The sequence below is a fragment of the Corylus avellana genome, chromosome 1 (genome assembly GCF_965113065.1).
Source record: "Corylus avellana chromosome 1, dhCorAvel1.hap1.2, whole genome shotgun sequence".
Taxonomy (NCBI): Eukaryota; Viridiplantae; Streptophyta; class Magnoliopsida; order Fagales; family Betulaceae; genus Corylus; species Corylus avellana.
The window spans coordinates 22,432,627-22,452,349 of NC_142490.1; the positions used below are offsets into that span (position 1 = coordinate 22,432,627).

General features: G+C 34.5%; 1 protein-coding gene and 1 pseudogene across 1 annotated transcript; one reads left to right on the forward strand and one right to left on the reverse strand.

Moving 5' to 3' along the window:
* Window positions 1–318: 318 nt before the first annotated feature.
* Window positions 319–4,311, reverse strand: LOC132169464 (uncharacterized; annotated as a pseudogene).
* A 4,093-nt stretch (window positions 4,312–8,404) lies between these two features.
* Window positions 8,405–18,454, forward strand: LOC132172862 (LEM3 (ligand-effect modulator 3) family protein / CDC50 family protein). The gene is made up of 10 exons (XM_059584430.2): window positions 8,405–8,536; window positions 8,781–8,880; window positions 10,173–10,234; window positions 10,332–10,406; window positions 10,532–10,648; window positions 14,169–14,239; window positions 15,619–15,916; window positions 16,622–16,911; window positions 17,958–18,013; window positions 18,360–18,454. Exons 2-9 carry the CDS (start codon window positions 8,805–8,807, stop codon window positions 18,007–18,009), a joined length of 1,041 nt encoding a protein of 346 aa, XP_059440413.2. The 5' UTR covers window positions 8,405–8,536; window positions 8,781–8,804; the 3' UTR covers window positions 18,010–18,013; window positions 18,360–18,454.
* The last annotated feature ends 1,269 nt before the right edge of the window (window positions 18,455–19,723 follow it).

The window sequence follows — 19,723 nt, forward strand, 5'->3', positions numbered from 1 at the left end:
AATTCCTCCAATCACATTTATTAAGTTTATATTTGTTCTTAAATATTGTAATTCTCACATGTATTTTTTTTAAAAATGCATAACAGACCACTAAATGTATTTTTAATTAGATGTATATAGAATCACATGCTCTATTAATCCTACATATTACAAGTGTATATGAGAATCATATGCTTTAAAGACATGCCAATTTAATATAAAATACTCTTTAAGACATATTATAACTGATTAACTTGTTGCACACTTTCTTCATCCATGGAAAATTCCTAAAGACAACATAGTAGTACTAGTTCCAAAGGCCAACTGCCATGTACCTTCTCAAACTAAGAAATTAGAGGTTTGAGTTTTGTAGTAGCTGAACAAATTGGTCAGCCTAGATAGCATTGAAATACAATGGTTCCAAGGAATTGCCTGGCTTGCCCTCTTGAGCAAGTATTTGTAGGTTTCTGATAGTGATAGATAGAGAGGGAAATATGACAATGCGAAGATGCCGACTGGCAAGAAAGAGAAGGCATATAGGAGAATTTGTCTCCAACTTTCCCCTTTGTGTAACATGAGGAGGACTGTTGCTGCAAATGCTACCATCATCATGGACACAGAGAGGAACAAAAATGTAAAGCCTAACATCAGCTTATTTGGAAGAGAATGCCTAAAGTTTGCAAGTCGAAATGGTGATGTGAGGATTGAGAGAAATATAACAACTGATGTCAAAGCAAATGAAAGGGACAACACGTCAGTAACGGTAAAGGCAACAAAGAAAGGTTGATTGAGGAGGATTGGGATACCGGTATCATTAGGGCCTCTAGGGACTGTGTAGGCTGCAGCAAAGGCAACAGTAGCGATAAGAACTGCAACAATGGAGCATCCTTCTGAGGTCCGCTTTAGCCATTTTACAGATGCTTTTCGAAGCTCTTTATTGTTGCAGCAAAGAACCCCTCTGCAGTCTGCTTCATACTGTTGCGGTGATCGATTAAATGGAGTGGAAGGACTTCCTTTATACGCTGCACATGAACACGAGATAGCCCATAAATGATTAAATTAATCAATTCCTATTAGTTTAAGCTTTTAGGATGAATGATTATTTAGCATGGTAATATATATAACAAACATCTTGAGTTCGAACCTTATCTCTCTCATTCACCTTCTATTTCAATTAAATGTTTTACATGTTAGGCTTCACTTATTAAGTGAAAATTTGAAGCCACATACGGAAGCAGGAGTGTTAAAGTATAAATTAAAGGAAAAGTTTTACAAAGACCCCTAAACTTTCACCTGTTTTAACGTGACTCCCATAAAGTTCAAAAACTCTCAATTCTACCTCCCAAACTTCTAATTTGATGCAATTTACGCCCTCCGTTAGGATTTGACGTTAAATCCTAACTGAGGCTATGAAAAATATGAAAATACCCTCAATTTTTTTTTAAAAAAAAATGGTCACAAAGGAATAATTGAGGGTATTTTGGTATTTTTCATAGCCTATGTTAGAATTTAACGCCAAATCCTAACAGGGGGTAAATTACATCAAATTTGAAGTTCAAGGTGGATAGAATTGAGAGTTTTTTAACTTTGGGAGGTCATGTCAAAACGGGTGAAAGTTCATGAGGTTTTGTAAATTGTTTACCCTAAATTAAATGAGTAAATTTGTTCATCCTTAAATCTTAATATTAGCTTAAACTTTTAGGATAAATGGTAGTTTAGCGGTCTTTGTGCTTGTGTGTCCATAGCAGTAAGAAAAAAGGGTACTAGAAATTAAGTTGAAACTCCACCTCAAACCAAATCAGCTCCTCTTGCAATTCAAGAGCAAGGCCTTGCATCTTCTCAGGTACATAATCTCTAATTTTTAATCCAACTGTATGCAGTGTAGAATTCCCTTCCTTGTCAATTTTTCTAACCAACCTCTTCATTGGTACTCCCTCTTTGGCTAGTAGCTCAAATATCTTTAACTGGCGGTATTTGATTGCTAAATGCAATATGTTCCTGCCCTTCTCATCAATATGCTCCACTGCTTGGGGGTATGTGTTGAGTATTTCTTCAACAATCTCTACGCACCCGGATTTAGTTGCTAAAAACAAAGGGGTTCCTGTTTCCCCTTCCCCTTGACCAAGTGAACTCACGGGGGTCTCTGGTTTTGGAGTATTACCACCATATTTGTGAAGCCTAGACTTGTTCTGGTCAATTCCAGGATAAGTAGCCTCCCACGAGGTATCTGTTTCTATTAAGAACTTGGCAAGCTTCACAGCTGATTTATATCTTTCCTCTTACTTTTCAGCTGGCACTCGTTTGGCTGAAGTACAATGTAAGTTGACTGTACTTTAAGTTAGTAATTTTTGCACATAAAATTTAGTTTTTCTCCAAGGGGATGGAGAAATAATAGAGCAAGCTCTTCTACACCATCTAAGCATAACACAACGATTTTCGTGAACAAAAAATTCTTCAGCAATTTAAACTTATTCAAAAAAATTTCATGCATTAAATTTCATTTAATGCCACCTTTTCATCGATCTAAAGGCACTTTAATTTCAATGTTACTTTTTAGGAAAGATCGACTTCACAAACCTTATCTAAACTTTTACGCATTTTGAAAATATGATTCAAATATCAAGAACTCTCAATCAATATCAAAATTTTAATTTCTTTTAATTACTCAATTTTGTTACTTTTTTTCGTTAAATCTTATCAAAATTCTTAAAATACCCTATCTTTTAGTAAAAAAATTGCAAAGATTTTTTTTTTTTTTTTAAAATAAAAATAAAATAAAACGTGTGAATCTTTATAATTTTTTTATAATAAAAAAACATGGGTATTTTTAAAATTTTGATAAAATTTAATGAAAAATTCTAACGGGAATAAGATAATTGAAAATTCAATACTCGTAATTGAGAGTATCAAACTTTAAAAACTCACATGCACTTCCACTCGTTTTGACAGTACCTCCCAAAATTTAAAAACTCTCAATTAAGGGCATTGAACTTTCAATTACCCCATTTCCATTAGAATTTTATGTTACTTTTTGTCAAAATGCTCAAAAAAATCAACTTCTTATATAAATAAAAAATAAAAAATTGCAAAGATATTGCAAAAATATTTTTTTACAAAAATAATAATAATAATAATAAACGTGTGAATCTTTATAGTTTTTTTTTAATAATTAAAAAATGAGTATTTTGAGAATTTTGACAAAATTTAATGAAAAATTCAAACGGAATGAGGTAAATTGAAATATATTGAAAGTTTGATACTCTTAATTGAGAGTATTTTGAACTTTAAAAGTACTTTAAAAACTCATAAAAGTTCGGAGAGATTTTAAAAGTTTTCCAAAACAAAACCAAAAAAAAAAAAAAAACGAATCATACAAACAAGGAGACAACACTATATAACACGATAAAGACTTGATAAAACGAACCAGAACTGACGATGTGCTCCAAGAATTCCCTTTTAGGTTCACGTCGAAAAGCTCCAGGGTTGCATGATAGCAGCTGAAGACCCGTCATCCCGTCCGCGTCTGTTTCTTCAACTAAGTGTCCAAAACGTTTTGCAATGTGCAGAGCCAAATCTGTATCCCAATTTCATGCATTAGATAACCAAAACGGCACATATAATGAGAAATTGCAATAAAAATATAATTTTTGGTTTATAAAAGTCCTAGGTGGCAAAATGTAACAAGTCCTATCTATAGTTGTTGTGGCCCCACTCATTGATGGGGGCATGTGACCTTTTGCCACCTAAGACAACCAAAAATAATTTTTTTATTGCACTATAGCATATCTCGGACTTAATTACCGAAGTGCTGAACAAGAATAGCCATGCGTAAAATTGTAGTTTTATCACTCCTCTGAAGGAAGGGTTGCTGATTTTCTTTATCATAACTGCCAATTTGTTTTTCAAGAAATCCTATCACATCCATTTTACCATGACGGACTGCCCGGAAAAGCGCCGTCTCTCCGAGGTGGATGCGCATGCATAGCAGTCCCGGAGCTTTCTCCAACACCTTCTTCGCCACCGCGAGTGACTGGCTGGAATTGGACGTGGCGGCGTCGTGGAGGAGAGTGTTTCCCTGGAGGTTTTGCCGGGTCATTTTGTCGAGGTGGCAGGCTGGCAAGGCTCTAGAAGGCTGAGCACCAAGTCGGATTGGTTGGAGTAGGTGGCGGCTTGGAGCACTGTGTCGTCGTGTATTGTCAATATGTGCAATCCTTGCTCCTCCACATTTTCACAGAGCTCTTTCACCTTCTCTGCGTCTTCTTTCAGCAAAGCGTCATACAGCTTCGCGTTTAAGCTATGCTTTTTAACATCCTTCTCTCCCTTTGGACACATCGCCAGCAGAGAAGAATAAGCTTCAATATGCATGGGACTTGTGTGTAGGTTTCTTGAACCACCTATATATATAGATTATAGGTTTTTTTTTTTTAGTCAATAATGAGAAAATGGTTACAAAGACAGTACAATTGAAACGGGATGGGCTACCCCAACAATAAAACCTAAACGGAAAAGCAATACAAAGAATAAAACAAACGGTATATAGAGTAAAGTTGGAAGCAAATTAAGAGACCCTAGCAGCTTACCATCAAAGGTGGTGAATCAATGACACAAGGAAATTTTCAAATGGTAGGGTATGTATTAGGACATGAGTTCGAATCTCCGCAATAGAGAATCCTCACATATGTCTTATTAGTATTAGCCGCCTTTGATTCCCATTGATATCCTAGTGGGACTGAGTCAGGCTATATGGCTTAGTCGAACTTGAGGGAGCGCCTACGGTCCCCAGAGGGTAGGTACTATTATGGTCACATCTAAGTAGGATAGCCACAATTGGTCTCCCTAACCTACCAAATTTAAATAGAAAATAAAAAAATAAAAAAAATAATAAAAAGACCATCGCAGCTTGTTGTAGATGATGCCTGTTAGGCTACCAAAGTTGAAGGCTATGTTTGGCAATGACTTGTTACTGTAGCAATGGCCTGTAGTTGGAAGTGATAGTGTGAGAAAAAATGAAAAAAAAAAAAAAAAAATTATAGTAATCTTTTGATTTGAATTAATAATAGTAAAAAATGATTAATGTAATGTAAAAATTAAAAATGTTAGAAGTTTAATTATATATGATGAATAGTAAATGGCTTTGGTTTGGCCATTGCCAAACACGCCCCAAATGATGGTGTAAGACGGGCTACAAACGTCTCCTTGGGTGTCACGTATCGTTGCCAAAAAAAAAAAAAGACCTGATTCCACGTACAATATTGCTGTAGATGATGCTCGATCATCAAATAAAGGCCGGTACCCTCTGTGATCTATCTGTGTCTTACACCATGGTTTGAACTTTGAAGGTGATGGACGCATCGTTTCAATGGCAGCTTGGATTCAGAAGAAATTGGAATTAGATCCTCTCATAGCACATTTAACTAATAATTTTTGAACCATTAATTAATATGAGCATCAGAAAAAGGGTCATTCGCAACTCATCAGATGCTCATTGTGTGTTATAATATTCACTATAACTTTATTCTAGGACTTTTAAAAAGGAATCACTTCTCCATGTGGGATGTTTAATCTCTTTCATCAGCTCTCTTGTTCGATCTACTTCCCTTTGTCCTTTGTGTTTGCTTTTCTTGTTCTGTTTCTTTCAAATTTGGGAGTTTATATAGTTTGTGTCCGTTTGAGGGGGAGGGTTGTTTTCTTTGTTTTTCCTGTAAATTTGTTTTATATCTGTATTGTCAGGTTTTAGAATTTGGTCATATTTATTTAGTATTTAAATAATTTTAAAACCATTAGTGTTTGGTGTGAAAATGAAATGTTTTAGAGGGTTCAATGTGTTTCTATCAGGAAGGTGTCACCAGGGTCGTCCGAAATGAATGTAGCTAAATCATAGGCGAGCCATGAAGCACCATATGTGATACAAAATGAAACTGATGTTAGTAAAGATATAGTAGTTAAACCACAATGAGTAATACGTGTTTAACCCTAAATTTTTTAATGAAAACATATTTAAGTACTTTAAACTATATAATGCAATTCTCTTCCTAATATGATAGATATCGCTTGCACTATTATTTTTGTGAGTTTTAATATAGATATATTTGTGTTTTTGTGTACGTGAGTATGTTTATGTATATGCATAGATATTTGCATAGCGGATAATGAATTTATATACACACTATAGATATATGGATTGTTTAAGATTCAAGTTAATTTATGGGAAAACTTCATAAAATTTTCTTGAACTTTCACTCGATTTGACATTACTCCCCAATGTTAAGAAACTCTCAATTTATAGTATTGAAATTTCAAATGTTTGCAATGTACTTATCTACTAAGACTTTCGTTAAATCATATCAAAATTTCCAAAATACATCTTTTTTTATTATAAAAATAAAATAAAATATTGCTAAGATTCAGACCCTCTACCGGTCGAGGGTGCATGGCTCTAGCCACCCTTACTTTTTCAGATTTTTTTAATGTTTATTTATTTATTTATTTTAATGAGGTATAGAGACACGTGTCCATTTTTTAAAGGCATTGGTGTGGATTTCTATCAAATTTTGAACAAAAGTTGGACGAAAGTACCATGTTTGTTTTTAGCTATAAGCGAGATAGCATCTACGATACAAATTGAAACCTAAGTTGAAAAAAATAAAGTCGTTAATCACATGGGGTCAAACATATTTAACCCCTTTTTTTTTCCAACTTTATAATGAAAACATGTTAAGTATTTAAAAAGATAAAATGAATTATCTTCATAATTTAATATACATAACTTGAGTTATTATAATTATGAGTTTTGACATAAATATATGTATATGAGTGGGGTAACTCAATCGGCTGGGGGCTACGCCTTATAAAGCGAAAGTTACTAGTTCGAATCTCCTTTTCGTGTGAAAATTACATGAGCCTTATGTGTGTGTGTATATATATATATATATATATATATATATATATAAAATTAATTTATTTGATTATTTAAATATAAATTTTAACAATAATTACAAATTACTAATAATCAGTATAAAATATTGATTGTTTGGTGCATATGTGTTTTGTTTAATATGCTAGTTAATATTTGTGTACAACCATTACTTGAACCTTCTAGGCTACCGGTGTGAACTACAATATATTTTAGGGGAAAATACATTTTATCCCCCTAAACTATTCACCTATTTGCACTTTTAACCTCAATGTTTAAAAAGTGACACTTTACTCCCCTCAAAGTATATGACATTGACATTTGACCCCCATGAAGTACACTTTGCCTCCTGAAGTATTTTGAATTGATAATTTACCCCTGGAGTTGACACTATACCCCCCAAAACTTAGTTACTTTGGAGGGTAAAGTGTCAACTCAAAATATTTCAAAGAGTAAAATGTACTTTATGGGGTCAAGTATCAATGTCAAATACTTTGGGGGTAAAATGTCACCTTTTAAATACTGTAGTTAAAAGTGCAAATGATTGAATAGTTTAGTGGTGAAGTGTATAGAGTAGATTCTCTTGTTAAGGGAAAAAGAAAAAGTGGGTTATGAACATATTGGTGTGAAGGATAAGTCGAGGAGCAAAGCGAAAGGCCTCAATATTGACTAAATGATTAAACTTATTCTTTTTATCAGTTTAAACTTTTGTGATAAATAGTAATTTAACATGGTATCAGAGCAAAATATTATGAGTTTGAATTTTGTCTCCGTCAATTCACTATTAATTTTAGTTAAATATTCAACGTATTGAGCATCGCATATTAAATTTACCCATTTGTATTGGTCATTTTCTCTTGAGATATGCTATAGTGTAATAAAAAAACAATGTTTAGCCCATAAAAGTCTTAGGCGACAAAAGGTCACAGGCTCCATCAGTAGGTGGGGTCACAACAATTACGAATGGGGCTTGTAGCCTTTTGCTACCTAAGACTTTTATGGACAAAAAATGGTCCTTTTATTGCACCACAACATTTCTCTTTTCTCTTATTGGTATGATATTTTCAAGAATTTCTTGACAATTGGTGAGTTTAGATTGGTATGATATTTTCAAGAATGTCTTGATAATATGTTTTAGGGGAAAATACACTTTACCCTCTGAACTATATATCCATTTGTACTTTTAATCCCAATGTTTAAAAAGTGACACTTTACCCCCTAAACTTCCAAATTGTTGCAATTCGACAATTTTGACTTTTTTTTTTTCCCCTATGTTTTAAAAATTGAAAGTATAATTTTCTCTAAACATTAACATAATTTAAAATAAAAATATTTTTCAAAATGTAAAAAACTTTTTCAAATTTAAACTCTACTTTTCAAAACATTAAAAAACATGAATGGTGAACTTATTTTATCCAATTTAATTTTACTAATTTTGGTGCCCATTAGTATTAAAAAAAAAAAAAAAAAAAAAAAAAAAAAAAAAATCTAGCAAGCTCCCCAAGCAAAGAATAAAGCAAAACTTCCAAATTTTCCATCACCCCCAAGCAACCCCATATTCCCTCCAGTTTCTTAACTTGTCGTCTTCACGTCTCCCGCCTCTGAAATTCAATTCCCCATTTCCGATCGCCACAAAGTCATCAGGTATTCCTTCTACTCTCGTCTCTCGCTAACGCTGTTTGGTTGCTGAGAAAATGCAAGGAAAACCAAAAGCATATACCCATTCGCACTGTTTCTGCGATGGGAGAAAACGAAATCTTTCGAATTTTAGCCCTTGATACGAGAAAGCTTTGGTTCTGATGCAATGTGTGAGAACATTCTCAATTCTGGTGTGATTTGTTTACCATTGGAACTTAAGGACTGACTTCTAAAGGTTTGGTCTGTGCAGTGGCATTGCTGAGAGTTAGAATTGATGGAAATGGAAAGAGCGAGTACCTCAGCAGCTCCAGTAAGACCCCGAGAGGTTCCAATAGAAGGCAAATCTAATGGTATAACAAAATCATGTCATTGTTTTTTGATTTGAAGGTTTATTAGGGTTTGCGTGTGTGTTTGTGTGTGTTTAATCATTCTGTTGTAGAGATTGGGAAAGTAAGTTGAGCTGAGTAATCAAATGCACTTGTTTACTGGTTATTGAAGTGGTAAAATAGTTGTACATTAAATCAATGGACTTTATGATGTGTTAGTTGGCTAAGTCAGGACTAGGAGAGGATTATTGTGTTGTTTTTTGTCATCAACCGTTGTGGGGAACATTAAATACTATGCATTAGACTATTATCTGATTCTGTGAAAATCCATAAAATCATTTGACATATTAGACAGGAATTGTATCTATATTTTACTTATGGTCCTTAAAGATGAATAATCATCATATTTGAGTTGCCAATTTGTTATTCTAAGCGGTTCAGCTTGGGGGGGGGGGGGGGGGGGGGGGGGGGGTACTGGTGAGAAACACATTCTTAAGGGTATTGAGATTTTTAAACTAAGGTTAAGAGATTAAGATAAATGGTTAATATGCTCGAGAAGAAGGTCCATACAGCTGCTTTTAGATGTTGTTTATCTCAGTCACTTTAGATCTTGCTCATGTGAATTATCTATCACTGTTAGTTTTTTAACCTTCAGAGCTCCTGGAAACTTCCAGAAAAAAAGTTTTGTGAGTATGGTTCTGCACATGCTTCTAGCAAGCACATATTTTGCCTCATTTTCTTATTTGTTCACTTTACACCCAAAAATGTTTTTCTACCCATCTTGACTTCTATGACATGATTCTTCACTTACTCTCTCACATCTGGGCAACCACATGTGTGAATAAAATGTGACTAATGTTGTACTATGTTCTTCTGCATCATTTAGCATATGCTTCAGATATTAGGGATCACTCAATTTTATTGGAATTAAGTATTGAATCAGCAATCTGTATGATTCTGGCAGCCATCTATCTCAACCTTGCTTGGAAGGATGTCAGATCACTTTATCCCACAGAGACACCGATTAGTTCTAATATGTTAAGGGGATTTATTGTTGTTCCATTGCATTGCACTGCCAATTTTTTTTTATCGACTTTGACTCTGTAATATGGAATAAATCTATGCACCATTAGCTGAGGTGTTTTTTTTTTTTTTTTTCGTCCTTTATTTTATTAGTTTCTTTTGCAGTTTGGATGTAATCTTCTGAGAAAATGCCAGTTGGCACATATCGACTATTTGTTAAGACATGACATATTTGCACTTAACTTTCTTTGTCTAGATTAATTTATAAAATTCCTAATCCAGTGCTTTTGCAGTGTTTCATCAGTTTAAACAGCAGAAACTCCCAGCTTGTAAACCTATCCTAACACCAGCATGGGTACCTTCTCAATGACTAGTATTTATATCTGAATCTTCCATAATCCACCATTCATCTTTATTTTTGTACTTTGTGGTGTTCACTTTATATTCTTCAGGTCATCACTACGTATCTATTTATGGGTGCTTTTTTCATTCCTGTTGGACTTGTTACTGTTCGTTCTTCGAGAAGTGTAAGTATTTAAGTTGCTTGAACCTTTTCAAATTGCTGCCCACGCGTTCTTTTTCTCTTCAAAGGCTTGCAGTCATATAGAGCATGGATCTGTAAATGATTATTTATTTGACATTTGATTTCTAGGTTGTTGAACTTGTGGACCGGTATGATATTAAATGTGTACCAGATGCATTTAAAAGCGATAAGCTACGATATATCAAAGATAGCTCAATTCCCAAAAATTGTTCTCTCTTCTTAAAGGTGATACTTCCTTTTCTTTTCTTTTTTTTTTTTTTTTTTTGGGTGTTCTCCACATATTCAATGACAATTCCTGTGACTTGTTGATTTTATGAGATTCATAAAGCTTTCAAGGATTTCATATTGCAAACTTCGCCAATACTCATTCTTAATTCTGATGATGATTTCTCCTTTACTGAAATGTACAGCCTTCATAGATTTAGCAGTCCACAATTTAGTGTCGTAAACCTACCAAGAATCCCAACATATTGCCGACGAAAACATTCATATTAAAATCAAGTGGTTTGGATTAAGCACATAGTATAGTTCATTTCCCAAAACAAGAAGAAGAGCAAACAAAAGAAAAAAAGAAAGAAAAAAGATCAGTTAGGACAGTTTTAATGGGTGGAGTAATGTGCTCCCTCTTGTCCAAAAGCATAAATACTTTTTCTTACAATAGAAGAAGAAGAGCTGGTAGATGGACTTTCTATAATTGAGCAAATCTAGAAAGAGATATTTTTAGGAGGAATTTCTGACGCGCTTTTAGACTAGATTCAATGGCTCTTGAATCCAATTCAATTCTGTTGTGTTCTTTTCATAAGTGTAAATAATAACAAATTTTTTGGATACGCCTCTATAATGCATTCATTTGCTTTATGTAATTTCACCAGTCTCTTTGATGCTATCTTATTATCATCTTCCCTTGATTAAATGTGTTATGTTTTATATGTATACTTGTTCTAAAACTTTGTTAAGAAAGGTGAACTAGTCGAATATAGATCTTATCAACTTTGTACAGTAATACACTCAAAAGGGAAAAGAACACAAGCTAAACACTGTAGCTAGCTGCTAAATACTGCTACCTTAAGTTACTTAACCTGATCCAGATTGCATCACCATTGGAGTTCTATCTTACCTCTTGAAGCTTCGGTCTGAAAATTGTTTTGGAGGAGTTAGCGCATAGAGGTCCTAGATGTATGGAGGTCCATCTGCACCACCAACATTCTACTCAATATCCTTGTACGAGTCCACAATCACTACACGAGATGAACCTTGGTTTTGTGAATTGGAGTTGGCCTTAGGTGTAATAGGACTCCTAGTTACTGTATGCAATCGATATAGGTTCTTTTTAACACACCATATCTATGAAACTATTTGTACTTGTTTCTTCAGCTAGTTCTAAGGTGGATACATTATACATAATTAGCTTTGAATGAACCTGTTTAGTAGTTATCTTTAGAAGTCCCTATTTTCGAAGACTTTTGCTTAAAATATGAAGTCCCACTATTTGAAGAGGACATCAGATGACTCAAAGTCTACAGATGTTCTTAGCTGCTTCCTTATGTTTAGTCTCAAGTGAATGCAAACAATCCTTGCATAATATTTGACCATGTAAGAAATTAATGGGTAACCAATCCACAAGCTTATAGGCTTCTAGTTTTAATTAAAACAAATTTTTGGTTGTTCTCCTGTCTTTCCTGATTTGAGTTTATTTCAAAGACATTTGACAAGTCTTAAATTGATCTGCCATGATCTTTGTTAGTTTATTTCTTTCCCCCACCTTTCACCCTTAAGGCTTTGTAATTTTAAGTTGAAGCTTTGTTGATCTATGGAAATGAAATATTTTGGAGGGAGTGAAAGGAAATCAACTAAGGTATCTAACTTCTGGCTTAGGCTCAGAAATTCTGGTGGAGCGAACTCATGTTTACTTAGCCTTTACTAAAATTGCACTTTTGAGTCTATCCCTTATTGTAGAGGCTTTAAACTGTACATATATTGTGCACTTTTCTATGTGTCTAGTTTTTTTGTCTATGACAAGACATTTTATTGGATAGATATATGATGCATGATATTCGTGTCTTTCTTATATAGGAACAGGAAAGGGAGATAATTAGGTTTACAGTGGTGGCCTCGACATAAAGCAATAAGGGCCAATATGGGATTTAATATAGAATACGCAAAAGCTCACATAAATTAAAGAGAGATAAGAAGAAATCCAAAGAGAAGAAAAAGCGGAATCGATGCAGTTATGCCTTTGATATACCAAAATACTGAAAAAAAAACTAGGCCCTTTCTCCATGCGTGCACCAGGGTTGGTATTGTCTCCCTAGCGCATTAATGGCATTGGCTAGGTCGGTGGCCTTCGAGCCCATTCCCTGGGTTTTGAGGTTTGATTCAGGAATTTTGTGCCTTTTCTCTCTTTTAGCTGGGGATATCTTGTGCCATTTGGCTATGTGCATGAGAGAGGCATGATAGAGAGTTGTGGTGGACCCAAAATTTGGCAGCTCGTGGGGTGGTTGGTGTTCTAATGAGCTTGTTGGTTCGTATGGGGTGGGGGTTTGGAAGAATATCAAGAGAGGTTGGGGGATATTGTTAAGTCATACTAGGTTTGAGGTGGGAGATGGCGTCAATGTTAGATTCTAGCATGATCTGAGTTGTGGGGACAAGGCCCTTAAGGAAACCTTTCCAAATTTATATGGCATTGCCTGTGTACAAGATGCTTCAGTAGTGGCTCACTTGGAGTTTTCTAGTGATTCAATTCAGTGGAACGTAATCCTTGTTAGAACAGCTCATGATTTGGAGGTAGATGTCTTTGTTCCATTCCATAAAAAGGGTTTTTCGCTATTAGCTCCTTCTACAGTGTCCTTGCTTGTAACGATAGCACTCCTTTCCCTTGGAAGAGTATTTGCAGGACTAAGTTTCCCTTGAGGGCAGCCTTTTTTGCTTGTTTGGTGGTTCTAGGAAAGATCCTTACTATGGGCAATTTTAGGAAGCGGCATGTCATTGTGAATGATAGATGTGCAAAAGGGATGGGAAGTCTGTGGACCATCTTCTCCTTAATTGTGAGGTTGCTGCTCCTTATGGAATGCCTTTTTCAGTCTTTTTAGGCAGTCTTGGGTGATGCCTAGTAGTGTAGCTGACTTATTTGCTTGCTAGTAGACTGATGGTACAACTCTGAGTGTTGTTGTGTCGAAGATGTTGCCTTCTTACCTCTTGTAGTGTCTTTGAAGAGAAAGAAATGATAGAACTGTGAGAGAATGTTGGCAGACCTTGAATCCTTTTTCTTTTTTACTCTTTATACTTGGACGTCTATGTTTGTAGCTCCATGAGAGCTTAGTTTTCATAAGAAACTTCTCCTAACTAGGTGTTTCTCCTGTATACTCTCTGTGTAACGATTTTTTGTTTTTAATGATATTTCGATTACTTATCCAAAAAAATTTTGTGCCATTTGGCAATAGAAGAATGGAGGCTTGTAGGATATGATAGTCTGGATCTTCGAAGTTCAAAATCTTTGACGAACTGCAATAAATTAATGAATTGCTTAAAATGAAAATCCTTTGGTTGATGTCACCCTGCATAATTTTCTACATGTGATAGAGCTTAGGAACATTACTTTGTTTACTTTATACACATTTGGAAATTCATAGAAATAGTGGAGCTTTTGGTCATTGGATTTAAGCCATTACTTTTCACCTTTTTTTTTTTTAATTTATTTATTTTTAATTTATTTTCTTTTATTATGTGTTTTTGAATTCCTTTGTAGGTGTACAAACACATGAAAGCTCCAATTTACATCTACTATCAACTTGATAACTACTATCAGAACCACCGAAGGTGAGAGTTCTTTATTGTATGTTTGGTAAGTGTGTCAAAAAGTGTGTGCGTGTGTGTTTTTTTTTTGTGTGTGTGTGTTTGTGTGTTTTGATTTCAAAAGAGTTTTTGACGTGATGGAAAGTTGAGAAATATTTTCAGTGGGGTCCACATTTGAAAAGAGTTGTTTGTGGAGTTAGCAAAAGAAAATTGTTTGGTAAACTTCTAGTGTTTAGTGTTTTCAAAGAAACAAATACTATAAATGTTTATTTTGAGAAACACATGCTTATTTTCTCAGGTCTGGAGTTTGACTTCTTTCTTAAAAAAATAAAAAAATAAATAATAATAATAATAATAATAATAATAAAACGGCCACCCTAACAGGTTAGAGGTGGTCGTGTGCTGCCACCTCTGACCAAGATAGAGGTCGCCACTCCTCGATCTCCTCCCTTGGGCTCGGCCACCTCTCTATTTCTTTTAAGTAACAAGTTAGCTTCCACATCTGAAAAAATAAATGTGTTTTTTCGAAAATATACTTATAAGGTGTGGGGAGTTTTCTAAAGTGTGTTATGTTTTATTTTTTTAATATTGTTTTGTGTTGTGTGTGTTTTTAAAGTGTTTCGTTCGGTAACAATTTTCTGAAAAGTGTGTTTTTGTATTTGAGGAAAGAAAAAACTTGTTAAAAAGCTTACCAAACATAGCCTTAGTTTCTATTTCTAATGTAGTGATGAGTGCTATGCTTACTTTTGATTACCTGTGTACCTATAATTGTCTCTTACCCTATTTACCCTTTAAAATTTCTCTTTTATTATTATTATATTGTTGTTGTTGTTGTTATTGTTATTATTTTAAATTCAGTTTGTTATATGGTTCTATGGTTTCATCCAGGGAACTGTGATGGAGTTTTTTGCTATTTTCTGGCTTTTTTTGTTTCATAACTGAAGTATTGTCACGTGGCTCCCTTTGGTTCAATAGAAAATGATGGAAAAAAAGAAATAAGTTGTAAATATGGGTACCTTCCCACATCTATCTATATGTACATTATACAATTATTTGAACTTCATTAATTTTCATCAACATAAAAAAAAGTTTAAGAGCCTTGATTATTTTTAAACTTAAATTGGTTAAGATGGAAAATATATCTTGGAAATTCTTTTATAAATTTTTCTTTGCTTTACACTCCATGCCGAAACTTCTTATTTATGAATATTTTATGGTGAAATTTGGAGAAATTCATTCATTTCTTTGTGTTAGATTATTTTTTATGCCTAAAATCTTTAGAAGAATTATGGGATTCTTTTTTGTTAGACCAAATGATAATTTGGAAATTTTCTACTGGTTGTAATCTCAACTGTGTGCTTTCAAGTTGGTGCCAACTCCAATTTTTTTTTTTTTTTTTTCAGGTATGTCAAAAATAGAAATGATCAGCAGCTGTTGCATGGACTAAAGTACAATGACTCCAGTTCCTGTAAACCTGAACAGTCCAGTAATGGTCTTCCAGTTGTCCCCTGTGGGTTGATAGCATGGAGTTTGTTTAATGATACATATAAATTTATTCGTGGGAGATCAGAATTGAAGGTTAACAGGAAGAACATAGCTTGGAAGAGTGACCGTGATCACAAATTTGGGAAACATGTATATCCCTTCAATTTCCAGAATGGAACCTTGATTGGTGGTGGAAGGCTAGATCCAAGTATTCCTGTAAGTAGTAGCAGTGTACAACAATTTCTTTCTGTACTCCTTTGCCCTCGAATATCATGCTACATAATTATGACTTGCAAAACCTTTATGTAACCACCCCTGTCTAGTAGTTATGTAGTTTTTTCCTCGACTGGTATACGGCCCTGACTCATGAAGCATGTGTTTTAAATTAGTTCATTGCATACAATATTTATTTCATAGTAGTAGGTTGTATCATCAAAACATATTGATATATTGATTATCCCTTCATTTTGTTTCATAATAAGTGAGTTGCACCCTCACAGGACTGATTGAATAGGGTAGTGCAGTGGTTGTGATATTCTTTATAATGTTGTCCAGTTTTACTCGGTGGAATACTGCAAAGAACCAGTGTTAAGATTGACGACAAGATGGGATTGAGTGTTGTGCTCTCTAGTTAGGCATTAAGACTGTAACCAAATGCCATATTGAATCTACGACTGGAGTATCTGATTGCAGAGAAGTAATAGGTCCCAATCCCCTGTCAATGCCCATACCTACCTTATATGCATATGATATCTGGGAAAAGTTCTTTCTTTTTAAGTGATCTTCTGGGTGGGTCTAATCCCCTATATTTGCACTGTATATCTTTTTTCTAGTATTGGCTAGAGTGTGAGTTCTAATGATGCCTTTTGGCCTTGTCTTGTTCTTTTGTACTTGGTTGGTGGGTTGTGACAAAATAATTAGCTAAGTGATCAAGAAGATCTTATTGTATGGATGCGCACTGCTGCTCTCCCTAGCTTCCGAAAATTGTATGGTAGAATTGAAGAGGATTTGGATGCAGATGATGTTATCGTAGTCAAGTTGATGAACAACTACAACACCTACAGTTTTGGCGGGAAAAAGAAGCTTGTTCTTTCAACATCAAGCTGGCTGGGAGGAAAGAATGACTTCATTGGGGCTGCGTACATTGTTGTTGGTTCTGTTTGTTTATTGGTCGCCATTGTCTTCATATTACTTCATATCAAATGTTCAAGGTAATACTCTGTAGATACATCATCACAACTACTTGCTTTCTCTGCATATTTATCCTCTGTTACATCTGAAATATACATGCCGCTTAAGGCTTTTGACAAGTTGTTAACAACTTGAAGTCTTTCTCTATCATAAGGAAACTATTGCCCTTGTAATTCTGGAATTCCATATGATTGTTTAGATCATATCATACTTGGTCATTCCCATCATTCAAGACTGTTATTCAAGTATTTTGCCGCCCCCTCTCTCACTCAGTCTCACATGGCCATTCAACAAGATCTGTAACAGACTTAACATATTTTTGTCAATGGCTTTTATCTCTCAAATATTTTGTCGAAATACAACCACGATGGGTTTGAATGATTTTGCTTTGGTGAGTTTGTTTGAGGGTTTTTGGGTGGTTTTTTGGTTTTTCTGGGTGGGTGTGCTGGGGTTTTTCTTTGGGTTCGCTTTGGCCCCCTTTGTATACTTCGTGTGTAATTAGGGGCGCGTCTCACTTTTCTCCTTCTTTAATAAACTTCTTATTACTTATCAAAAAAAATATTTCCACTATTAGAGTTTTCATCACCTTTCTAATCTAATCGGGTTCAATTAGTTGTTATTATACAGGTTGTAAGCATATATACATATGGCATACATCATGTCCACCCACTATGTATCTGGCTCTATGATGTTTGGCATAAAATGCATATAGTCAATGAGTCGGGGCCTCATCCTCAATAAATGAAGCTTTTTTGATTGGCTGCTCATAGTTGGCATTGTAATGTTGTTGAAGTAATTGTACTGCATACACATTTTCATCTTGAGAGTGCCCACTACTGTACCAGATTTTGCTATTAACAATTGTGTTATTCTTTCCGGCACTATCATGTCGCCATGTGTAAAACCACATTCTGCTGATAGCTCTTAGTTCTGTGACTATCATTTACTAGAAGTTGCAAATAGTAAATAGTTATCTATCCAGTTTGAACTGTCTCAACTTGTCAATCTAGACACCCTGTTGTGGAAGCTTAATATGGTATATTTTTTGCTGCCATTATTTTTGCAGGCCTTATGGGGAGATGCATTTGTCTTGGAACAAGAAAGCCATTTCTAGTTGAAAAGGTGAAGTTGATACAATAATTTGTGTTAATGAGAAGTTTCCCATCAATGTCATATATCCATGCGATTTTTTATTCAGTGATATGCATTTGTATTCATACCAATACGAGTATGAATACCTACTAGTTTCATGTTATAGGCATCTCATCCTAGTTCATGGTGCATATAAACCAACATAGGTATTAATTAAATTTTAGGGAAATCCTTGCTGATATTTGTATATTAATCAAATCAAATATATTCATTGGAAGTTGTCTTAGTATAGGGAAATGCCTTCCATATTTCACCATTTTCACATGTCAATCCACTTAATTGGACAGATTAGTGATTTGATTCGTTAGTGTAACAGGTTACGCATTATTACTCGAAGTTGTACATTCCTGGAGTAAAGAATTAAAGATACAATGGACAGTGCTTTGAATCTAGAGCAGACACCTTGCAATGGAGTTGGTTGAAAACATGATGGTGGGTTTCAAGGACTCCCAAGTTTTTATAAGATGAGTGTTATTATATTATGACATATATAGTGATTGTTATTTATAAAGGGGTGGGGTTTGATCATTATTGGAGGATGACCTTGAACATATTATGTTTGTCATTCTTTAGAAACACCCATAGTGGAAGCTGATAGTGTAAACATATGTGATTGTTAAGGTAGACATTTGTTAAATCTGAGGAAAAAGAAGTAATTACATACAACCTTATTGATCGAAATAATATAATTATGCCAGATTATGCTGGTAATTTCACTTGTGTGCTTCTCACTCCCATTATGAGGTTGTAAATTCTCAATTGGACTATGTTAGACTATAAATTTTGCAAGTATTGTACACAAACAAAAAAAATTGACTTTTCTTTTCTTTATTATTATTATTATTATTATTAAAAGGGATCAAGCAAACAACATGAAAATTTGCGAAAATTTAATTATAAGACAATAAATTGAAGAAAAAATAAAAATATGTAACGTAATTTTTTTTAAAAAAATTTATGTAGGACCTTTGCAAGCAATTAATCTTATCTTTGAACCTAGTCCTCAAGGGGGTAGCTTAATCGACTGGGGACTACGTTTCATCATGTCAAAAGAAAAAAAAAAAAATTATCTTTGAACCCCACTTCCACGTTTAAAAACAAGACCAAAAGGGAAATGACACAAGAATGCAGGGACTAGCTTATATCCTCCCTGCCTACACAACGAGTCGGCTGGATTGAAGGTGAAACAACATGCTAGGTGAATGTTGACTTTCACCTAGTATGTTGAAAGGCTTATATTTTTGTCTCTCTCTTTTTAAAAGTTTTATTCTCAAAGGTGATGTTACTTTTAAAATAATTATTGAATTTGAGATATTGAATCACTATTGAATTTTGATCCAATAATAATTTTAAAAATTACATCACATTTACTTTAACATTTAAGCGAAGGGGCATAGACTAAAAACAAAAGAGGTATTTCCCCTCTCCTCTCTGCTAGGGTTTCATCTCTAGCAAAGAGCGTCGTCGGAAGGGGAGAACCTTTGTTCTTTGTTCTCCCCCTCTAGCCCTCCTCCCCTCTCCCTCTTCTGCCTCCTCCCTCCCCTCCCATAGCCCTCTTTTTCTTAGCGAGTTAGCCTATTTACCTGATGCCCCTAGCTCTTTGGGTGATTTTTTCCTTTCCCTTCCTCTTCGCGTCTTCCCCCTCCTTTGGTCCCTAATTGTGTTTGTTTCTTTCTGTAT